General features: G+C 38.5%; 1 protein-coding gene across 2 annotated transcripts in view; it reads left to right on the top strand.

Moving 5' to 3' along the window:
• The window catches only part of hdac11 (histone deacetylase 11), a 32,076-nt gene extending 10,264 nt beyond the window's left edge, over positions 1 to 21,812 (top strand). For both annotated transcript variants that reach the window (XM_023278183.3, XM_023278181.3), the window contains exons 6-11: positions 2,195 to 2,237; positions 5,794 to 5,870; positions 6,824 to 6,886; positions 13,138 to 13,234; positions 14,338 to 14,516; positions 18,695 to 21,812. In XM_023278183.3, the coding sequence (XP_023133951.1) occupies positions 2,195 to 2,237; positions 5,794 to 5,870; positions 6,824 to 6,886; positions 13,138 to 13,234; positions 14,338 to 14,516; positions 18,695 to 18,937 (702 nt within the window). In that variant the 3' untranslated portion in view covers positions 18,938 to 21,812. The remainder of the gene's footprint in view (positions 1 to 2,194; positions 2,238 to 5,793; positions 5,871 to 6,823; positions 6,887 to 13,137; positions 13,235 to 14,337; positions 14,517 to 18,694) is intronic.
• Positions 21,813 to 24,746: the final 2,934 nt, after the last annotated feature.

Genomic DNA, 24,746 nt, shown 5'->3' with positions numbered 1-24,746 from the left:
TGTTTTCAGCAGTGCATGAGGAGAAACTAGGCTCCGTCTCTCTTCGTCTTGTTAATGACAAAGGAGGAATAAATAAAAGGGATGCAAGCCCGTCTGCAGACTTAAATGTGCATGAGCTGATCAGTATTATGCAAACAAGGCATATTCTATGGTTTTCAGTGCATATCCTTAGTATAATTCTAAATTATATCAGACCGACCATCATGACAAAGAGATTTATTCTGGTGCGTGATGGAGTTATCCACGTGAAATTAGACGCCTGTAGTAAAATATGTCTGGTACTCTCTGTTACAGAGAGTCCTTGTTTTCCCCAGAGTGCTGTGTTAGAGCTGTGGCCAGAGCTTGTGCATACATGCTGTGTGTTATTGCTCATTTATCAGAGAGCCATTTTGGCATTTACACCCATTCTCCTCCCGTTCGCTTCCCTACACACTGGACTCCAGAAATATGTGGCACAGGAACCCCTTTTTTCTTCCAAGAGAGAAATCTTGGGTTGCATTTTAAAGGAGCAGCTGCTGCTCTGTGTGTAACGGCATTCTTCTTGTTAAAAACAAAAAACAAAAAACAAAAAACAAAACATAATTTATTTTGTTACATTTTGTCCATCAGTCCTTGAGAACAAAGTGGTTAGAAGGTTATGAGACTACATTCCCAAGAATACCCTTTCATTGTGAAGTGCATTAGATAAGCCTCCAGTGGTTTTTTAAGAGGATGAACTGATGGAGCGAGCAGTCCTAAATAATGTCTTCCTCATGCGTAGCCATGCACATCAGGATTAAAGTGATGAACATGTGAGACAAACACTGCCTGTCTCTCCTTGTCTCAGGAGTAGATTTAACACACGGTGTGGCTATATGAGAATCCCCCAAAGGAAAATGGAAGTATGCCATAACACTCTACGCAGTGTGTAAATGTGTGTTTCAGCATTTAGCTGCATTTGCATTTATAGTTCCTCCCTGGCAATGATTGAACTGCTCAAAGTGCATCTCAGTTCATCAAAATGATATATTTAAAGCTAGAGTTTGTCTTTGAAAAAAATCCTACAACACCTTAGAATTGCTTAGATGCAGTCTGACTCACTGGTTGTGGATTGGCCATGCATTTCAAGTTCTATTCTGTTACCACTTTTTTTTTTTTTTCAAAATGCCCTTCATAATGGTGAACAACAACAACAACCTTCAGACTAGCAACTTGCTACACTAAAAATTTTAAGTTTTGCAGAGGATTTGGATCATGCAGTAAGACAGCATGCTAGTTTGTTTTGGTGAAGTAGCCATTTTAATGACAGTGCTCGTCTTCCTGTGTGCAAATGTTCCACCAAAAATAGTTCCCCTCATCACTACCTTGGGTTAACATGGTTGCCCCATCCTTCGCCTAGCTCCGCCTAAAACGATTGTGATTGATTTTAAGAAATACAAACAAGGCAGACAATCCTGTACTGCAGAATGAGCTGGTTATGTGAGACTAGCATAGATGTAGCTGCACACTTTTGCAGCCTTTACCATTCTACTAACTGTCCACTCTCTACTGTTTGGAAAAGACCCTTTAACCTTTCCACCAGTTTGTTGCAGCTCAAGCATGTCTGCACACCCATATTGACCCTAATCAGTTTGGCTTCATTTGTTTGTTCCGTTACTCTACGACTTAAACTACAAAGCTGCCACTTTTTAAATACACATCACCAGTGAGATGTCAGCAGACTGCCGAGATTCTCAAGGGGAAAGATGAAACCCCTGAAGGGAAATAAGAAAATGAAAAAATGTGTCCACATTTCCTTTTAACCCAAAGGTGCTCAAAGACCTCCAGTAGTTATTGTGTGATGTGGCCTGTATGTACATTTAACAATATATGTGCCCTACATGACTAGAGGTCAGCTTTACAAATAGGAAAAAGTAGCTGAAGCTGTTGTTTAATAAAGTATGTGACCTGCACAAAAAGAAACAGCATTTAAATGTATAGCCTTGAGACAGATTTCTAATTTTCTTAAAGAAATGTATTTTTTTCTCCTCAATTTACATGAATCAGTTTTTGGTGACTGCAAAAGCTACTTGATGATTGTTGTTGCATTTTGTAGTTCATTTCTAACAGATAATTTTATTTCATAAACTGAAATGCTGTTAATTCAGAAAGGGTCAGATTGAGGCATTTTTCTGTTGATGTTAAAAGCTTAAGTGAAATATTGTTTTTCCCCCAGGCAGGAAAACTGGCCGTTGACCGAGGATGGGCCATAAATGTAGGTAAGTGAGTTTCCAGCACAAGCACTCCAAGAGGAAAGGAAAATCCAAAGAAAAGATCTCTTCTTTGGCCAGTCTGTGTCTTCTCAACATACTGAGCATAATTTAATATCAGTTGTCATCAGGTTCATGGAGATCCATAACATCAGGCTTATAATAACATTTCTGTGTTTTATTGACATTTTACAGAATTGTCTTGTGGTTGGAGTTGGACTCCTCCAGATCTTTGTTTTTTTTTGTCAATTCCCACAAAGTAGCTGAATCTTTTCTGCATTGTGGGCTTCTTTTTCTTTTGTTTGTTTTTGCAGAAATTTCTACTTCTAAAGTTCTCATTGGTGATCTGCGTTCAAATTAAAGCTCCCAGACCAGTCCAAATTCTGTGTCTCCTTTTCACAAATAAATATTGATGGACACACTGTTTTGGTCAAGATGTTAGTATATACTAGCTAACCAGAGCTTTACTTTCATTAAAGGTGCATTTTACTAACAGGGCTAAAGGAGTATATACTGATTCTTGAGATAAGGGACACCACATCCTACATAGAAATGTCCTATGAATGATTCAAAATAAACACATGAATGGTAATACAACTAGTTAAAAAAGTGGCATGTAATTTTATCGACATGGCTTTAATTTCCTATTTTAGAAAGATAATTCAGCAGAATTTGTTAAAATGCTTACAATACAAATATTTCATGCTTGAGAACTTAGAATTTTTGGTGCATTTTTAAATTTAAAAAAAAAAAAAAAAAGGCTTTTTGAGATGAAAATATGAGATGCAAAAATGTTTGACTTTCAGAAAAAAAAGTGCCTTCACAGGATTGCTATGTGAAATCTATGTCTAAAAATACATCCATTTTAAAATAATGTACTATTAAGAAATTTAAAATCCAACTTGGGACTTTTGTCCCATATCTCAAGAATTAGTGATCTATACATGATAGTCCAATCTTAGCCCTTTTTGGGGTGAAGCAACACACTCACTCCTCATTGGTCAGGGTTAGTAAGATCTAAAAGTAATGTCTGAAATCTCAGCATCCCTCATGCTTTATGTTTTTTCAAGGTAGTACAGCTTTTTTGTAACCTAGTCTAAGTCTAGTCATTTGAGTTGCTTTCAAAAAAGTTAATGATGCTTCTGCTAATAATGATTATAAAGGCACATCAGTTGAAATACACTGACATTTTATGCCTTTCAGATGTCCTTGCATATATAGGGTGCGCTGTCTCTGTACAAAATAAAAAATAAAAAATAAACTAAACCAGACTAAACATTATGAGATAGAGTAGAAGGAGACTACAGCGCACAGTACGGACTGCAAAGAACATCACTGGAGCCCACCTACCCTCTGGCGTTGTGGCGCTACTGAGCCCTGTTAACAAAAACCACCAGACACAAAAACAGTTTCTTCCCTACTGTCATCACCCTGATGAACAGCTGAGCCATTCTACTCACCTGTACAACAGACATTATTCCAATGGACATGTACAGTATTTTTTTGCACCATGTACAGCATCCTCTGCTTTTTGCCCTGCATCATGCAAGTATCATTTGCACTACTGTATTTATAGCAATTATCATTTTTGCACTCCTGTCTTTATATATTCCTTTGTAGCTCTAAATTTTTGTATATATTGAGTTATATATTTAATTTTATTACTACATTTTTTTCCCTCCCTGTTCCCCTTTCTATAATTTCTTTATTTTTTATTATCCTCTTCCATATTCACCATATCGGTCACACCAACAGCCAAAACCAAATTCCTTGTATATTGTGTACATACTTGGCCATTAAAGCTGATTCTGATGACCACCCTGCCTAATATGCTGTTATTCCTTTGCTTACCAACAAAACAGATCCATCCCACATAGGCATGAATTCCACAAGACCTCTGGAGCTGGCATGTGATATCTGGCAGCAAGACAATAGCAGCAGATCCTTTAAGTCTTATAAGTCGAGAGTTTCAGTTGCCATGGGTAACACTTGTCCTAGGATATCCTCCAACAGCCAGTTTCTGATTCACAGTCTGTGAACCCCACAGAACTTGTCATTTTAGAGATGATCTGACTCAGTCATGTGGCCCCAATACCTGGTCAAAGTTGCTCAGGTCTTTGCTGTTTCCCATTTCCTCCCACATCCAACATGCTGACCTGCTCACCATCCACTTTCGGGTGATTTTTGTGACACAGTCAATGTAATTTGTTCCATCTGTGAGTGACCATAATTTTGTATCACACCTGTGTATATAAATGTAGGTTGAATACACATGGTTGCATTCAGTGATCTGCCATTTCATCAATTCTAGAACGCTTTAGCTTGAATTTCAAAGTCTGCTATGAGGCAGTTTTTTTTTTTCCCCAGTTCCCAGTGTGACACGCAGCTTCACACTTCAGTCTCAGAACAGTTTTGACAGTTGTCAGGTATCAGCATGAACCCTTCATTCTCAAAGCAACAAGGCAAAGATCTAAGGCTCTAATGTATGCTGTCATGCTGCTACAACCTGCATCGCCTCCTCAAAACTGAACTGCTGCCTTTATGCTATTCGTGTTTCTCAATCAGAAAGCATATCCTTATCTTGAGAAAACCACCCTATGCTGATGTTATTTCCCTAAGTCTCTTTCTGTGCATTTGCAACTCAAGAGCTGATTATCATACTGATTTACCAGGTTCAATAAACAACAGATAGAAGTGTCAGTTTCCACCAGAACACAAATGTCCTTGGACTTATGGATTCTTAGTGGTTTAACTTTTCCATGGAAGCCTTGGCGGAGCATACTAATATGTATAATAAATGTTGATAGCATCTTTGCTTGAAGGCAGGGTGGATGTTGCTGTAGCGTTTCCTTTGTGACTCGCTGCCATCAGTGACCGGACTGATTGAGTACGAGGTGTTTGGCTGAAAAGCCGGGGTCATCGTTTATTTTTGTGCCAAGCGAACAAAACGGCCGCATCAGACTTTTACTTTGTACCTCCTGCTTGCTCAGCTACTTCACACCTTGTGTTGATGAATCAGGGGGAAAGATTGTTCTGCATCAATAAACACGATTTTAATAAAGATATAAAAGGCTATTCAAATGTGTCTGACATCAGCGTATTGGGGATGTCAACACTGCAAGGATGTGCAAGTTTTATAAAAGACTGTTTTTGGAAACTGGACAATAAATGATAATCATATTTCACCCGTTACCTTGCTGGCCTTTATTAATATTCTACTCTACACTGTAGTTTAAAGAGCTTGAGAAGGGCAGAGGAGAGTTTAACTCTTAACCTGACTGAATGGTTATTATCCCAATTATAAAAAAAAGTGTTCTTCCCTGTGAACTGCTGCTCTTCAAGCATTTTAGTACCAACTGAATAGTCCCACTCTGGCATCAATACAACCATTGTTCTACCACAAGGGAACAGCGCCCATTTTTTTTAGCTACAATAAATTCAATAACAGCTTATTTTAAATTGCCAATTACAACCGTTTTGAATAATAGACTTCTCAGAAGTGCAGTGACCTGTTCGCCTTGTCTAATGGCCCAGACGCTGATCCGGTAAATTTTCTGTTTCCCAGGAGGAGGCTTCCACCACTGCTCCAGCGACAAGGGAGGGGGCTTCTGTGCTTATGCTGACATCACTCTGACCATCAAGGTAAGAGGGACTCCACCTCTGGTTGTTTCTACATGCGCTTTTGGCTGTTTTCAGTTAGAGGTCATTATTTGATTCAGTATGTCATTAGTGCAGAAGTAGAGATGCAGTCTTCTAAATAGTTGTGGCAACTGCCCACTCCACTTTAAAGCACGCTGTCAGGTGTTATTATTCCAGTCCCAAGCTCCGTTAGATACCAGCATTACACACATTCCACACAGACTACCGGTATCCATCCTACTCATTCTCCATACACATGAATGGCCCATACATAATTTACTGATATGACTCTTACAGATTTTATGATACAAAGAGTAATTGTTAGTCATCAAGATTGTCAGTAAATTTGTTAAGTAGACAAATTTTTTTAACCACTGACATTTATGTTTGCCACAAAATCAGAATACAGTGAAGAAACATTAAACAGCAGGTTACACAAAATAATAGCTTCATAAAAAACTAAAGAGCTCCAACTCCCATCTGTTGAGAGATACGCTCAGGTGGTTCAGTCCAGAAAGCAAATACACCTGTAGCTTCAGCTCATTAGACAGTGAGAGGTTCCACCTCATGGTGCAAATAGGTATTACAGCAAATCTACAGAACATTTCTTCACAGTTTGACTGCACATCCGCTGTCTTTGGCATAATTTAATCTGTTTTAGATCAGTAACAGCAATTTGTCAATTAAGGATGAATCATTAAAGGGGCACTGTGAGCCTCCAGACAAATAATTTAAATGTTTGCATGCAGCATGTTTTTATTATCAGACTTTGAAAGTTATTCAACTTGTTTTCTCCACAGATGAGGGTTTACTAAGTTATTGGACATTTCTGTGTTTTAATTTAAATGTTATTCCATCTTTGAAGTAAAGGTTTTTCTTTGGAATGCCTCATTGAGAATCTAAAAAGTGAATGTCTCCTCAGAGAGAAACCAAATATTTTCTTCTTCACCGCTCAGTTTCTGTTTGAGAGAGTGGAAGGCATCTCCAGGGCTACCATCATTGATCTGGATGCTCATCAGGTGAGCCGATGCTGTTGCTTCTTTTCACGTCAATGTGCAGTGCTGCTTAGGAGCTGACATTGATGACAAGATAACAACCTTTTACCACCACACCAATCAATGCGGCTCCCTGTGGCCAAAATTGGCCCTTACTGTCATTTTCAGTGGAATGTATCTAAAAGCATCTTGACTGGCAAACAGCTGGGTGCATAGAGGCTTTGAATAATATTGGACTATCTCCAGAATATTTGTCATCTATTTGTGTGTTTGCGCATGTTGACACTGTAATGTGTGTGCTTGACATATGTTTTTAATTTTATTAAGCACTTTATATCTCTGTGCTTTTGAAGAAAGAAAAGTGACATAAATGTGATGCAGTAAGACTTTGTGCTTTATTATTAGATTCTTCTACGACCTGTAGAATCATCAGTTTTTTTAAAAATATGATATTATCAAACTTAAAGGCAACTTCACTTCTGGTTTGTTTCAACCTGCCCAAATTGAAGTTAATGTGGCTATTAAGGTTCTGCGAGTCATACTAATTTTGCACTCTCCATCACCGTTGTAAGGATTCATGGAAGTAAGGAATTGCCTGTTAGCAAAGCGGCCATTCCAAAATTTATGTGTTCATTTCTGTTTACTTTCAGTCAGACCAAAAGCAAACATTTAAGTGAGTCATGAAAAAATCATGTTATTTGGAATAATGAAATGTTTATATGCACTGTTTTTTGTGACTCTTCGTTTTCTCCAATCTTGGATAAACAGATGTTGAAAGTGCAAAGTTAGCATAAGCAATAGCGCTAAATAACTGGAAATACACATAGTCTGTTGTGTGGAGGTTGGTTGTGGATCCAGATGCAGAATATAGAGAGTTGTGGTAGTGAAAGGTGAATTTTATTAAACAAACAGTCTTAAAGGAGAGCAGTGGCTGCTCAGGTTTGGCTGGAGATGATCAGCTGCAGAAGATGAGGTGTGTCTGAAGAAGGAGTGTAGGCTGAGCACGAGGAATGTTGGAGTAGCTACAGGTGGAGACAGATTTAAACAGTGAAAAGCAGGTTGAGCATTAAGAGTAGGATTGAGTTTGAGCTTTATAACATTGGGATTGATCGCCTTTTCTATATCACATGGTCCTCTGTATCTTGGAGCTAGTCTGCAAGAGTTTGTGTGACGTGAGAGGTCTCTGGTCAAGAGCTGGACCTTCTAGGGGCTGGGCTGGTGATGGTCTGCAAGCTGTATGTCGTGTACAAGTAAGTGATGGATGAGGGCCTACAAGACTGGGAGGGCATTCGTGAGACCGAATGGCATGATATGGATACTCAAAGTGACCCAGAGGTGTGTTGAATGCGGCTCCACTTGTTTCCCTCCCTGATCCGAATGAGGATCTAGGCGTTTCTGAGATCCAACTTGATGAAGATGGAGGCCTGTTGAAACAAACTCCCAGTTGAGGATCTTAAAATTTAGTTCCTGTCCTTCCTCTGACTTGTACAAAGTTATTTGTGCTATTTCTGTCTTCTTGTATTAACTAGAAAACATTGTACTCTTGAATATCAGCTGCAGGCAACCGAGAAGACACTGTTACTTAGAGGTGAGGTCGGTAAGTTGATTAACTAGATAGGCGACTAGAGGAATACCCGTTAGGATCTAAAACATCAGCACTTACTTGGTGTGTTTACGTTGTGCAGTATGTGCTGTCTCTGCACTACATGTCTTGTTTAGTGGGTCACCATTAGTGGACTGAGCTCACCCCAGCTGTAGAAAACAATGACTCAACCATTTTTACGTCCGATTATCATATTTTAGTCTTACGCTGTGTTTTCAGCGTAATGATTTGTATGCACCACCAATTAGCCTTGAGAACTGTGTTAACATTGATGATGTCTCAAGATCGTCGAGGACCGTGGCTGTATTCCAGGAATAGAGCTTTATTCAGTTTGAGTTCTGGTTTATTGGTAATGATGCTCCTTTACCTATTGACACAAGCACGGGATCAATACAAATGCTGAGTGAATAATTCATGAAGAAAATCAAAGGAGCAAATCTGCATGAAGACCCTCTCAGCAGATAATTGGGCAAGGAGAAAATATTGGGAATATGCAGTAAAATCCTAATTACAACCCTGAAACATGACACATAAAATTCTCTTGTCCTCATATAAAGTGAGATTGTGGCCCAGACAGCTGTGTTGCTTATTCACCCAATCAACAACTCAACAGTAATGACTTTAGTTTGAGTTCATAACAAGCTTGACTGTGAGGGCTGTGAAGACATGTCACTATCTATTAAGAGCTGTTTGTGTTTGTTATACAGAGCCCTGGGGATGTTTTTATGAGTCCAAATGCATTTTATAGACCAGTCATCGTTTTATGTATCATTAAATAAAGACAATAAGTGATTGTTGACCTTTTTACTTACACTGACTGAGCAGCACAAACATTACCAGCCCTTTAACTGATGGGGTAAAGACTTACATCAATGATTGAAAACCTGATTTTGAGGTGAGTAGCTCAACTTTATTTACATTTTACTATTTTTAGAAATTTCTGAAATGAAGGCCACTGGATTTGCTTCAGTTTCTTGAAAAAGGGCACCTCACCTCTAAAAGGTTTCTTCAGTTCAGAAATTAGGCAAAAAATGTCTTAATTTTCAGATTTATATGCTGGGGTAGTTGCTTGATGTTGTGGTGACCATGCTGGTTACCTTCAATTCTGAATAAATGTCCATCAGTGTCACCAGCAGATTTCCACCTGTCTAATGTTTTGATTGTTCCTGAAATTTTCTGAAACCTTCATGTCCTGAAGTAATCATGGACTGTTGTTTAATCTTTTAGTCGAGGAGTTAGCTGTGTCCAAAGTTAAAGGAAAATGCTAAACACATTGTTGGAGAAACAACAAATTAAGTTTTTTTTTTTTTTTTTTTTATGCAGCGCGATGCCCATTTAGTGTTTGATGAAAATGAGGTGAAATATATGCCACTGGCCACCACAAACACCAGAAATCAACCCAGCTGAACACCTTTGAAAAACTATAAAGTGATATGTTATCAAAAGCAGCATAGTATTTAAAAAAAAAAAAAATGTAATCTGGAGGTGTATCATCGTCGTTATTCTCTATTAGAATTATCATCAAGTAATCAATTCATTGATCCTGTTCATGTAGCAAAATAATCTGCCAGGAATGTGGGATGTTTTTCATAGGCTGAACCTGTGCGCTTCTAGATTATGTTGTTTTGCGGCAAAGTTAAGTCAGATTCAGCATTTCAGCTTGTTGGTTCTTTGCTAAGAGCGTCAGAGTAATCACACGTCAAGCTGTGCTTCTTCTCCATCACCCCTCTCTTCTTTCAGTTACAAACATTTTTGTTTTTAGGTTAGATTTTGAGGCAAAACTCAGTTTGTAATAGTTATAGCGAGACAGAAAATGCCGTGACAAAGACACGCAACTGAAAATTAGATTTGTCTTGGGGGCGTCTAAGCTGATAAGTAGAATCATACTGTTTGGTGGGCAGCCCTCGTAAATATGCACGATCTGTGCTCTCTATACATTAGTGAAACCTACTAATTACCAATCCCTTTTTCCATTATACCCACTGTTTCTATATATTAATGTGTTGTTGCCACAGAGATCAAACAGACATTGATAATTAATTACCATAAATACTGTGTATGTGCAGGAAAAAACTCTCTGTTGATCATCACTCGCTCTTTGCTGGTAACATCCTGTCATCTTGTAAAAATCTTCGGTTCCTCTCAGATGCAAAAAGAAAGAAAATGTTCTATATCTGCCTCTTTGATTATGTTTTCTTAAGAAGTGATAGATGGTTGTAATATTCAATACAGATTTTTGAGCTTTATATGTTTTCTAAAGAACTAAAGGAGAAGCCTTGTTTGAAGGCTGACTGACAGTGAAACAGCAGCCCTTTTATTGTACAGTACAGTATGTGGGGGAGAGGATAAGACTAATAAGCCTGCAGGCAACGGGAGCTCAGGCAGCATATGAGCTGATTTATAGTCTCAGGCTGTCTTTTAGAGTTGGAAGAGCACCGAGTGCTCACTTACATGTTGATTTAATCATTGCCTAAAATAAGCCCGTGAGAGCCCACGGTGTAGTTTGTTGATTTGTTCATATAGTACAAACGAAATGCACAGCTCATAGTTTTCTGTACCCTTAATGTGACCTACAGATGTAGTAGTTTATCTGTTCAATTTGTCTACAACACACCTCGTACCACCAACCTAGTGGCAACGCAGGTTTTGGGCTTTCTGCTTAAGTTTCGAGAGGATCTATTAACAATGATCTGGGGTGCAAGCTTGGATTTAAACTCACGTCTCAAAGGTTTGACTGCAGGTTGGACACAGATCAGTTAGATATGAAACAACTTGGGTTTTTCCTTTTGATTGGGTCTAGTTGTACCAAAGCCTCTTGATGTTCCATGGCTGAGCCCATCGCTAGGTGTTCTTTTGCCGGCCCTTTTCTAGTCTTTCCTTGAGGATTCCACGTCAGGGTTTGTTTGCTGGTGTTTGTCCATGATTTTCGTAAACTATGCTCAATCCAGCGCCATCTTCTTCTTCTTCAAGTTTCTTCTTCTGATAGTTTCTGTTTTTTCAACCATAGTTTACTGATCTTACCTGGCCAGTCTATCTCGAGAATCTTTCCTAAGCAATTATTGATGACGGTCTGTACCTTACGGATTTTTACTGATTGTATTTTTAGTCACTCTCCAAGTCTCTGAACTGTAAAGGAGTACTGCGTTATATTGGAGTTGATATTCTTTCTTCATTTTTTTGTCAAGTGAATCTATTACTACATAATATATTTTATTCTAGCCTGAGCAACTATAGCACTATCATTTTCTGGCATTAACATTTTAATGACATCTTGTTATAAGGTGCACCTCTCTCAATTTGAATACTGTCTACAAATTTTTCTTATTCTGTCTAACTTATATCTTCTTTTTGATGTCAATGATACCTGGTTGAGTTATTCAGTAATATCAATTCAGCTGCCAGGATGATAATAAGGTTTGATAAGTAATGACCCTTCAAATCTTTCTTTCCTCACTACCAGCAGGGCAAATTAAGTTGGTCATGCTGGTCATTTTATCTGTTTTTCTGTCTTGCTGTTTTTGATACCAACCAAGAAAAACTACTCAGCAATTCACGATTGAGACCAGTTTCCCAAAAGTACTAAAGTCCTGTTGTGAATTGGCTTGAATGGGGCCTAATCTCATTGGAATTGTTTGATGTTATGTTCCCCTGATCTAATGAGGATTTATAATGATTTCAGTCAGTTAAATTACTAAAATATGAAGAGATATCTACTATTCTTATATGAATTAATGAGATTTAAAAGTGTAAAGTTTACTTTTAAATCTAAAATCTGCTTCTGTGCTGTGGTGGTTTTGTCCATCAAGCTGAAAATTAGCATGTTTAAGCCTCTATGATTATGTGATTATATCATCTTACATTTATTCTTATGCAGTACATTTTTGTATGTGGAGTCAGATCATTGTTAATACTAATGCCGTGCCTGTGTTGTGTGACATTTTCAAATTCTGCATGAAGAAGATGTTAAATACACCATATGGCATTGATGCACCCAGCTAGCAACAAGTTAAATAAATGAGCTTAAGGCAGTGAATAAAGATGCAGTGTTAATCATTGAGCTTTATAGGTGTTAGTACTTGCATTTTTGAACTATAGACAGATTGTTTTATTATTCTGCTAATATCTGGATCATCCCCTCACTTGATCTTTAGTTCAGATTTGCAGGAGAATGCTCAGTTGCACACAATAGGAAAATCTACTTTTTTTTTTCATTCAGCATTCATACAATAGATTATACAGTCACTTGGGCATGTCCTGTTTGTCCCACAGATCCTTTTCATCCAGTAATACTAGATTTGGCACAACGCCTAATCTCCCTTGTGACAGCAGCCAGACGCTTTGGCTGACAAATGGAGGGAAGGAAATGAAAATTGATGGAGTAGCCATGACTTTTTTATAAGCATTTTTAACATTTAATGTCTTCGGACCATAAGATTATTTATTCCTCATCTGGCGCTGTCAGTCGGCTCAGCGTGTCCTGGGTAAACAGATGGGTCTGAGGGACAGGTGTGTGGACCTTGGCACAGTCAAATGATGCAGTGGACTGTCAAGAAAATCATCATGGGTGGAAAACTTGATTCAGTTTGTCAGTGCTGGATGATGTTTCAAGAAGCAGAGACGACATCAAAGTCCTTTTCGATTTTTTTTAAATGAAAGTTCCATTGTTTTAAAGGGAAATGGACACGAGCGTGACTTTTTGGATGACAGGCGAGTGTTCATCATGGATATGTATAATCGCTACATCTATCCCGGCGATGGATATGCCAAAAGTAAGTGAAAGCACTGCTAGTTTTCCCCTCAAACTTGTTTTGTCTTTTAAATTCATAGTCATTGTGAAGTAAGTCATACGTTCAAAGAAGTTTGTGTGCTTCCTGTTTTTTTCATGCCCTTAAATGAGATGCAATCTGATGTCTAAAATAAGCCCAGCACTACTTCAGATCCCTGGGTGGGGAGTGAGGTTGGAGTAGAGAAGGGACTGCCTCCCTCCCTTCCATCCCCTAGATGTCACTCAGTGCCATTTTAATTATGTTGTGATTTTCCCCCAGCACCACTACTCACTCTATTAGCACTCAGCAGGAAATGTACCACACAGCAGCCCCTGCAATACCATAATCGCAGCTTTTCCACAAATGAAGCTGTCAATACATGATCTGACAGCGACCACATGCTACCATTTAACCCCGGTTCTAATGATACTCTGCAGACCGAATGTCACAGTCCTGCCAAAAAAAAAATTCTCTCCATCCTTCAATTATCTTCCCCTCTGCAATTAATTGAATTTAAGACTTTTTTTTAATCGTCTCTTAGCTCAATAAATTAAAATAAATGTATATTCTGGCTTGTTTAAGATAACAGTCTCCTTTTTCCTTATATTTTTCCTCCAAGACACATTTATTTCCTTGTACCTTCAAAGTACGAAGCTTACAATTTGTTCTTGAAAGTCCTCTTGCAAAAGTACCAAGAACTCTGTTTTACATGCTATTGCGCTGTTCTTTCCTGCTTTTGCGGCTTAGTTGTGTTTGAACTTTGAAACATGAAGGTCTCCTAATTAACCTTTTTCATCATTTGCATTAATTACTATAAATGTACATTGTAATTAATTAAAGCACCTCTGCAAAAGAACATATGATTATATAGGTGGAAAAACACAATTACCTACCTGAATGTTGTAAAAGAATTCAAATTAAAATTTATCAAAAATTCTTTTCTCTGCCTTTGCTGAGAAAAATCCAGTTTCATGAAATACTGCAGCAATTACTAGTATATGTGAGGCCTGTGGGTTCAGCTCCATAGAGCCGCTACAGCTTTACATTGTCTGGTTTATCGGTGGCAGCTGTGTTCTGTGGCTTCGTTCATATTTCGGTATCTCCAGGAGCCATAAAGAGGAAGGTGGAGCTGGACTGGGGCACCGAAGACTCCGAGTACCTTCAGAAAGTAGAACTCCACTCTGAGGGAGCTCTGAATGAGATACGACCGGATATCATCGTTTATAATGCAGGGACAGACATCCTGGATGGGGACCCCCTCGGAGGACTCTCCATTTCACCACAGGTACTGCACCAGCTCTGTCACGTCAATCACTTTATCCACTTCATACTAGAGTTTCAGAATATCAGCACTGAGCTGGAAGGACGTTTGACATTTTGGTACTTTACAGAGGCTCAGCTGCTACTTCCCTTTTAGGCACACCTGTAAAGTCTGCTTTGATGGTGCCTTTAATGTTCAATTTTGTTGACACAGCCACAGAGTTGATCCAGTTATACATTTCGGTACTAAGTGGGGTGTTTGACAGGAATGCAACATATTCAGCTGCATTTCTACTATTCGATGTCACTTGTGAGTCTAATAAAGGTTTAACAATCCACTAAATAAACACCTCAGTATATTTTGGTGTCATGGTTTTTCTACTTATGATGATACTGTGTAATTTGTAATACTTTCCTATCTGTAGTTCTACTCATGAAAGAATCTGTGCAGTACCATTGATGTATTCAATATTGTTATTTCCACATCCAGAAGAATTTGGACTATCTAAAGCAATGCTAATGTATATTTTGGGTATATTTTTTTTGTACTAGGTCTTTCATAAATGTTTGCACTATCCCCTTTGCTGCTGCAACAATGCGAAATTCCCCACTGAGTAATAAATCTTATCGTATCGTATTTTATCAAAAGATATTTGTTACAGCAGAGAAACAAAACAAAAGTATGTACGAAGACATAAATCAGCTTCTGGGTGCAACTGTTTGGATCAGACTCTGGAAATCTCATCCCAAACCAAATTACCAGCACTGAGTAGTTTGGGGCATATTTGCTTTTGCATCTCTAGACTGCTGGAAAACAATGGAAAACACAGCAACACTCCTCAATATAATACACTCTACTGAAAGGCCACTTTTATCTATGAGCTTCCTGTTATAGGAGAGGTGACCAAAAAGCTCAAAGATTATTGCATATGCACGTCACGATCATGCTTGTGCAACATGCACAACCAGACTTTAATCAGGATGTCTCCGAACACTGCACTATTTAAAGCAAAACACGTCTTTCACACGTTTTTGTGACCACTGGTGGGTGTGCATTTGCGATTTCTCCATGGACCTCAAACTGCACCAGAGAGCAAACAGCCTTGAGTCGGTCTCTGAGTCGAGGATCACAACTGGTGACAAGATGTGTATCTTTGACTACAACCAAGAGAAGAAATGCTAGTTTTCAGAATGGAAAAGCCCACATTTTCCAAAACCTGACAAGGCACGTCAAATCAGGAGGGCACTAGGAGCATTCTCATTATCTTCTTCATCATTCATGTAGTTGTGCACCATTAATTCGTCCCTCATGGTCCGTTTGTCTAGGCAGAGTTAGGGAGAACATTTAGCACAAGCGGCCTGAACTGTGGTACAATGGCATAGGGGTGCTCCAATGCCCTGAGTGCTGGTCAGACCACTAGCAGTGGCACTTCCCAAAATAAAATGTAGGCTCAAGGGTAACCATTTTTGACAGTTTAGGAATTCAGCGCTAAACACAGATGGTCCTTTATATGTTTACACAGTGGGACTTTCAGGGAGCATTACAAGTGTTGTCAAAGGGTTGTATCACTGGACAAGGAGCTTCTCAACAGACATGGCGACCAGATGTTAAGGCACAGTCTCTGAACGGTTTGATAGCCCCTGGTATAATTTAACATTTTTGACAATGTCGCCAAAAACAGATTGTTCATCCAGGTAGAACTGATAATAGAGTTGGTGTTTTGAATTGAAATCATGTACAGGTGTACCTGATAAAGTAGCCACTGAGTGGAGATGGGACAGCTGGTTCTGGAAATGTTTTTTTTTTTTTTTTACCACTATGAATTTGTAATGTAACGCTTAAAGGTTTTTTTCAATGATATCTACTATGATATGTACCAACTCATGTAGATGGTCCTAAATATTGTGACGCCTCCACAAAGCTGCTGTTGCTGTGGAGAAGGACCCAGCCAGACATAAATCTCTATAGGCTTAGCAAATCCAGAGACCATCATAGTTACAGCTGGGAGCAAATTATTGATGAGAATCTTAAAATAACAAAAGCAGAGTCTTGAGACTGTCTCAAATCCCTCACTTGCAGTATATGCATGTTTCCTAGTAACTGCCACAGTGCCAAAGTCACTCTGGAGGTTTATCAGCGTTTACTGGGCCATGTATTTAATATGGACAAACTGTGGTGCTCACGAACACAAATACATGTCTTGGAAAAATGTAAACGTTTTGTTGTTTTTATTTAATTTCTTCATAATGAAGAAATAAGTACTACCAAATATACAATGTCGCAATTACATTCATATGACAGTAAAAAATTCAGTTACAGTGTCTGACAGAAGTAATACAATTAGTAAAATGAAAAACGGAGTTATCTAAAAGCATATAGAGATACTTTACCTAAAAGACATAACCTTTTTTTTTAATGTCTGGTAACATTATTAAAGATACTACACATTTCTCCAAGTTTTCTGATAACAGAATTTGATCAGTTGTATATTTCCTGTCAGTTCCTTCAGGTTAATTAATATTACACATTTCTACGCATCAAATCCAACATATTAAAAATTTAATACATTAAAGGGCATATTCACATTATATAGACACTGAGACAGATGTTCGTTTCTGTAATTGTTCCTCTTGTACATTTTGGTCACTAAACATCTTAAACTTTCTCTGTGTAACATTCAGAAAACCCTTGTTTGTAATGACACCAGTGGCCATTAAGTGAACTGCAATCAGTATCCTGTTAATTGAGATGGGTAATATAGCTGGAAAAGTTTTTCATGATAACATGTTTCATTTCAATTCATCTTAATAATTGTTGATTAGCCTTTAGGAACTATTTTTAATAAGGACCAGGAGAAAAAAATGAATTAGACCACATTATTTGGAATTAACTTTAGCTTATTTATCAATGTATGTATGTACACTACAGTTAAAAGTTTGGGGTCACTTAAAAATGTCCTTATTTTGGAAAGAAAAGCATTTTTTTTCAATGAAGATAACATTAAATTAATCATACATCGAGTGGAGACATTGATTATGTGGTAAGTGAGTATTCTAGCTGGAAAGTCTATATTTTGTCCTGTCAAATCAGTATGTTTATGTTGTGGGTTCAGTGTGTGTGGGTGTAGAAATGCCTTAGCTTGATTTTAATTGCTGGCATCAAACTAATTAAAAAAAACAAACACTTATGATAAAATGATCTGCAGTTATTTGCATTTCTTTGATATCTTGCATTAAATCATACTGGGATGGTTACCAAGATGCGACACAGAAAGATTTTCACAAGCTGCTACTGGTGTGAAAAAAAAGCAGTTTTATTAGCAATATTGTTACTATATGATAAAAAATGAATGAGATGAATGAGATGAATGATGAGTAGATGTGATTTTAGTGTTTTGGGCTTCAGAAATGACCACCTACACACTAGAAATATGTGTCAATGTTCAGAATGAGTCACCACCAATCTGTCTGTTACTATGCGCCTATTAGTTTGTGTTGAGTCCAAATAAATCAAATCTATCTGAGGCTAATGTTGAATATCTTTCTCTGTTATTCTCTGAGAAATGTCAGAGTGTAGAACCAGCAGGCTCAGCTGGGTTGGGTCATGTGAGCGCTCCACACAGCTAATTTGTCAAGGAATTTAAAATCATACTGAGAGCTGATACAAAGGAACCAAATTCGAATTTATTGCTTCCTGTGTGCAGAGATTTCCTTCCACTGATCCTACAAATTCCAGAAAATAATTGGAGCAAATAAGTTGAATCTGCAGAATGTGTTAGTGGGGAGGTGGGGGTGCTCCACTGATGTGTGTTGCAGAGATAATTTGCGATTCGAGCTGGAAAATGGGCTGAAAAAAGTGCAATGCAGCTTTAGTAATTGTTGTTTAAAGTTGTGGCCGAACATGTGTTTCTGTCACGCCTAATAATGTTTAATATCACTCCTTGTGTTGCAAAATGCTCCATAATAAATGAGATTTCTGACACAAGCTGTTCACAGTTTGAGTTCTTAGACAAACAGGGATGTTTCTTTTCAGTACCCTCCCATATGCGTTGGGAATGCTGCTCCACAAACTCCTCTTTCAGGCTTCCCCTCCATCCTCAGGGTGTAGATAGAAACATCAGCCAGCAGCTTCACTGAGTTCAGAGATGCTACTATCTAGAGATGTGGACAGACTGATGGCTTTTCTTTCCTCTTCTCTGCCAGGGAATTATAAAAAGAGATGAGATTGTGTTCAGGGCTGCGAAGCGACGAGGCATCCCTATACTCATGGTGACATCCGGAGGATACCAGAAGAAAACTGCCCGCATCATCGCCGACTCCATCCTCAACTTACACCGGCAGGGCCTGATTGGATCGGAGGCCGTGGAGGGGGAGGGATCCTCATCACTGGTGACCCACATGATGTGCAGCTCTGGATCTGCAGGATCAAAATTCACCGCCGTCTGAGGAGCATCAGTCATGGAGATAACACTCACAGGTGTGACATTTAAAGGCACTAAAGTAACTTTACATTGTGCAATTACTGTGGCAGCAGCAATGATACTCTGTTGTTGCTGTCACACAGAAAATGTGTTATTTAAAAGTTTATGACAGGGGTGGGAAGCGGTGTTAGGCAAAAAATTCATGAGCTTCGGTACATTTGTACATTTTTTATGTACAAGTTGACAGACACTCAAAGGGAATAATCATTCAAAGAGAAAAATTGTACCGAAACAATAGCGTTCTCATAGCTGCATCCGATTTCAAGCTCTCATATGCCACAAAAAGAGCTGTTTAAATTTTAATCAGTCAGATAGTAATGGGTTTTATGTTTAATGTATGTTCGGGGCAGCGTTTGAAAGGTATTTTTCATCTCAGGAAATACAATAATATAATTTCTGGAGCATATGATATATTAAGGTTTGATGTACTTGCACATACATTGGAGGAATACTTAACTATCCTCCATCAGTGTGTGATGATGGAAGAGGAAAGTGAAGGTAATTGCAGATGAAAAGTGTACCTAACAAGCTTAATCAAATGTTGATGTTTAACCTTCTGACCGAAGATAATGTCTTTTATTCCCCACTGACATTTTGTTTTCATGTATAGTATATATTGATGTTAGAATTAAGTGTTCCATTAATCAAGATTTGTTTTAATATGATCTACTTTAAATTCACTCTGATATCTTACAGTTAATGTTTACAGGGACCTTGTGATTTGTTTTTACATTTGAACAGATTAAAAACAGTAAAACATGCGACTTTAAGCACTTTAACCGTTGCACAGTGAAAGTAAAGTTCACCAACATTCTCAGATTCCTGACTCTGATGCTGATGTACTTGTTGCACATCATGTCCAAAAACCAAAGTGTAGTTATTGACGAAGCCAGTGCAGTGAAGCTTGTCATTGCCTGATCGGTTGGCTGTTGTCAGACATACAGAGCTCCACTAATGGTGTTTACATGTACAGAAGGTTTGTCGAAGGAAACAAAATACATGTAGATCAATATAATTAAAGACATAGACAACTTCATCCAGCTCAGGATAAGTTCTGTACAGGTGTGTGTGTGTGTGCGTGTCAAACCAGTTTAGAATTTACTGCTTGAAAGAAAGCAAAACGTTTTATTGAAGAATTATTTTGGTTTATTACAACCCGGGTGTCATTTGTTTTTGCTTTATGATGATGACATTCGCTGAGAAATTGCTGAGGTCTGAGAATCTGGCGTTATCACAGGAAAAAAAAGATATTTCAGTATGGGTCTGATGTTGCAGGTGCTACCTAGCTAAATGTGTGAAAAATAGCAACAGAAAAATGTTTATGAAAATAGGTAAACTGCTCTTAGAAACTGCTACTAGATCTGATGAGGTTTTGCTATTTCACAGCATTTTCAAACGATCTTATTTACCATAGCATGCACCTTCACTTCTCCTAATACTGTTCAAATCCCTTGCAGGACTAATATCCAATGAGAAGCCTCGTATGAGCAGCATCATGTGTAACAATTCTGACCAGTCATGATGATCTTTGCAGCTATTATTTTGACAAGTCCAAACTGTTGTGGTAACGTACACGGTTTTGACTGTCCAGACAACGTTACTAGTCAGAATTATACTCTTGATATCTGTAATTTTAATTCTAAATAGTCAAGCTCATCTTGTAAAATATTAAAACCGCTTGCAGTACATGTCTCATTGTCTCACTCCACTGGTTTCTTGTCCCATCAGACTTATCTGCAGCGTTGTTACCATGTTTCTAGATCTCAGCATTTTCTGAGGGGAATACAAAGTTGTCATATCCGATAGAAATAGTGACCTAAACTGCAAAATCCAAACACCCTGGCAGCAATAACCCTAAAACTCCTCAATCCCTGCTGTTTAGGGCAATGTTAGGCTTTGTAAATTTGTATTTGTCACAGTCTGGGTGAAGAAGACATAGCTGACTTTAAAGGCACATTGGTTTCTGTCTCTGCCCTCATAAATAAGACTCAATAAAACACATTACATGAAACTTTTGTCTTAGATAGCTTGTTAACTGACCAGCCAACAACCTGAGTGAAGGAGGGACGGTTGCATACATGTTCACATTTGGAAGTTACGCAGTATTGCTGGCTTCTGAGTAGCGAACGATACTTGGAATGCAGCCGAGGGGATTTTAATAATTAAACCACATCCTCTGCGGACTTTGTCTGCCGTTGCATTTGACGTGTTTTGCTGTTTTGTGGTTGAGTGGACCTGAAGTGGCAGCTGGCAGGTGGCGCCGTAATGATTTTTCTAATGTATTTTCACATTCATTATCTTCCACTGCTCTGGCTTCACTCTACACTAAAAAAAAATAATGAATAAATAAAAAGTAGAAAAGTTGGGACTGGAATGCAGACTTGTGATTATTTAAAAGATTAAAAGAGCTATCTTTGAACAGCATGAAAAGCAGTGTCGGGGTGATTATGCAGGAAGCTATTTGGACACATTCATAATGAAACTGTGAAAGGAAGGCCATATTAGCAGTGTCAGTGCGAATTAGCTAAAGTCTTTGATCTGGCGTGCTGCTTTTGAATGCATCTAAAAGGTTTAGTGCAGTCTACCTTTAATTAGGACTCAGAATATGTGACTTACTGTATGCAGTCTTGTCCTTAATACATGATGCCATCCTAGATTCTAGCTCATAAGCTCCTTTTCATGTCGGCCAACATTTTAACTGTTGATTGAATGTTGCGTGCCAAAAATAACACTTCAAAGCTGTACTGTATATTTTTTAAGTGTTTGTGGCTTGTGCTGACAATAAAAACTACTTCTATGCATTCATGATGACATTGAATAAATCCTATAACACCCAAAAATTCTGTTTTGCAATTTTTTTTAATCCTGGAATTGTTCTGCTTATATTAAATCTTTAGTATGGTTGGACTCTAAATAGCATGCTGCCATGTAGTTCAGCTTTTCAGTTCATTTTCTAAATACTGCCCCATATGATGCTCGAAAAATCACACAACTGGAAAGAAATATGTTTGGTGGCTCCACCAGAAGATGCTAATAGATCATTAACCTCTCCCTGCACACCTCTGCAGATCTTAATACTTGCTGCTACTAGCTTTAGCTATACTAAAATTAGCAATTCTGACTTTTGGACAGATATTTGCACTTCTCAAATGATCCATTCTACTGAAGATCCATTGACGTTCCCTCTAAGGTTAAAATGTTCAAAACCTGTCCTCCAAATCAATTGTACATACATCATCAATTAGGATTTCTTTTTTTTCCAATTCTGTCCTTGCTGCTGTACTTTAATTAGCAAATGTTAGCAGTGAGAGTGAAGTAGAAAACCCAACTGTGAATGAGTGAACCAACTTTCTGATAGCGCCTTAGAAAGATGAGGAGGAGCTGCAGAATCAGGTGATATTTCTCTGTAGGTTAAGATCACGTAGAAGAGGCTGATTTAACAGCAGCCTTTAAGTGACGATGACAAAGTGACATTCAAAACACAGTCATCCATGTGAAATAGACGAGCTCCCAACCGTGGTAATGTAGTGACTACTCACAGGGCTGGATGGCCAACTGCTGGAGAGTTAACTGACAATATTAAAGTCTTTCTGAGCTAACAAGCTTCACAGCAGTCAGTTTGAAAACGTCTTCGCTCATTGGCTGCACTTGGTCACCAACTGTGCGAGTTCACACAAGTCATTCAAAAGAGAAATTTGTACCATCAGCTCCTAATTGCAAACCATTGCTTCTATGTGGAGCAATTTGCTGTCTCACAGAGCAAGTTAAATAAAAATCAATGATGCTGCACAGTTAACAAGTTACAGTAGTTTCCCTTTATTTCAGATGCTCCAGATGTCTGTTCCTTCAGAGCTCAGCATTGTCAAAAAGGACTTGCTATTTGTAAACAGTGCACATTTGCAAAGTCATTAATTTTTTGTCCTGGTGTGATCAGGATGTTTTTGGACAGCTGGATGTGGCACTGTGATGACAAAATCCCCAATGACTCAATCATATTCACTGTTGTAGAGTCCTGACCACCCACTTCCAAGTGCAGAAAAAGTTGTTTTTTAATCGTTGTATCATGATTCTTCATGGGACTGAAACCATTGTTCTCTGGTAGATTGCTCCCTCTGTGTGGGGGTCAAGTTGCAGCTCCAAGTGAAGGAGTTTTAAGTATTTCAGGGGTAATGGGAAAATGTAGTGCGAGATGGACAGCCAGATTGAAGCAACGGTAATGCAGGCATCACTCCATGGCATCATGATAGAAGCAGGAGCTGAACTGGAAGGCAAAACTCTGGATTTACCAGTCGATCTATGTTCCAACCCTCACCGATGGTCATCATCTCTGGGCAGTGGCCAAAAGAATAAGATCTTGGATGTAAGTGGTAGAAATTAGTTTGCTGCATAGGGTGGCCAGGCTCAGCCTTAAAGAGGAGTTGAGGAGCTCAGATGTAGAGTTCTTGCTCCTTTGCATCAGAAGAAGCAAGCTGAGGTGGTTTGGGCATTTGATTATGATGTCTTCTGGGGGCTGTTCTTTGGAGGATTTCCAGGTATGCCCAACTTGGAGGAGACACTGGGATAGATCCAGAACTCAATGGAGGGATTGCATATCCCATCTGGGCCAAGATAAGTGGAAGAAGATGGATGGATGGATGGATGGATGGATGGATGGATGGATGGATGACTTTTGAATGCATGGAGTATCCATACTTGTAAAATCTTCCCAGTATCTGGATAAGTGATTGTTATTTCCATGACATCATCACAATGGACCCAGTGGCAACACACTGATGATGCCAGAAAAGGAAACACTAATGGTAATACACTGTGTGCAGCACATCACAAAAGTAAACCCAGAAGCTTAAAAACCTTTTTGCCTCATGCACAGCCCAGCGGTTGTCATTCAAGTTCATCTTTGAGTCTGATATTTGGTTGTGGTCCAGGTCTTTAGATAAGAAGCCACAGGAAGAATATGGACTGGAGACAGAGACTGACTATAGTAATCTGAGTATCCCTTAGTGAGACTAGACCTTTCAGTAGTTTCACAAATACTGTGTATTCAATAAAAAAGGAGCAAAAGCACTTCACAATCAAAAAACATCAATCTACAAGACAGCAAATAGCACAGCAAATTGTATTTGGGAGTTCTTTTACTTGTCGTACTATATTGTGCTTATAATATGTTTGTCGTTTTATATGTATTTGCATTCCAAAGCCATGACCTTATGTCTGGGCTTGCTTCTGTCACTCCGTACATTCTCTCATTCAGTGTTCATTTATTAATCGTTTTGGAAAAGAAGAAGCTTGTTCCTGCAATCTAGCTTGAGGCAAATCATCACTTACAGCACTGGCAATAGAGAACTGAAGCCTTGGTGATGTTAAACAATTACTTTTTGAGCACAGAAAAAATATACCTCCTGGATTGTTTTACAATGTTTGTGCCTATCTCAGCAATGCTGTCTTCTAAATGCATTTTTCAGCTCTCTGGTTGCAATTTCTGATATTTAAAAGCATTCTGTCATCTGTCAAACCCTACCCGCTCAATGAATTATCTGCTATCCTCATGTTCAATCTGATGTTTTTGGGAAATGGTGTTTATTAAAGGATACAAACAAACCGCACTGAATACAAGCGTTGAATTATGTCAGTGACCAATGATTCACTAAATGAATATACACAAAATGAATATACTGTGGTGCATTACGAGCTTAAAACAACAAACACTTTAACTACTTTAGCATAATCTCCATGATGTGTGACACAGAACCAATTATACCAATGATCTCATAAAT

The sequence above is a fragment of the Amphiprion ocellaris genome, chromosome 5 (assembly GCF_022539595.1).
Source record: "Amphiprion ocellaris isolate individual 3 ecotype Okinawa chromosome 5, ASM2253959v1, whole genome shotgun sequence".
NCBI lineage: Eukaryota > Metazoa > Chordata > Actinopteri > Pomacentridae > Amphiprion > Amphiprion ocellaris.
The sequence above is the reverse complement of the archived record's forward strand: the minus strand, read 5'-3'. Positions and strand labels throughout refer to the sequence as shown.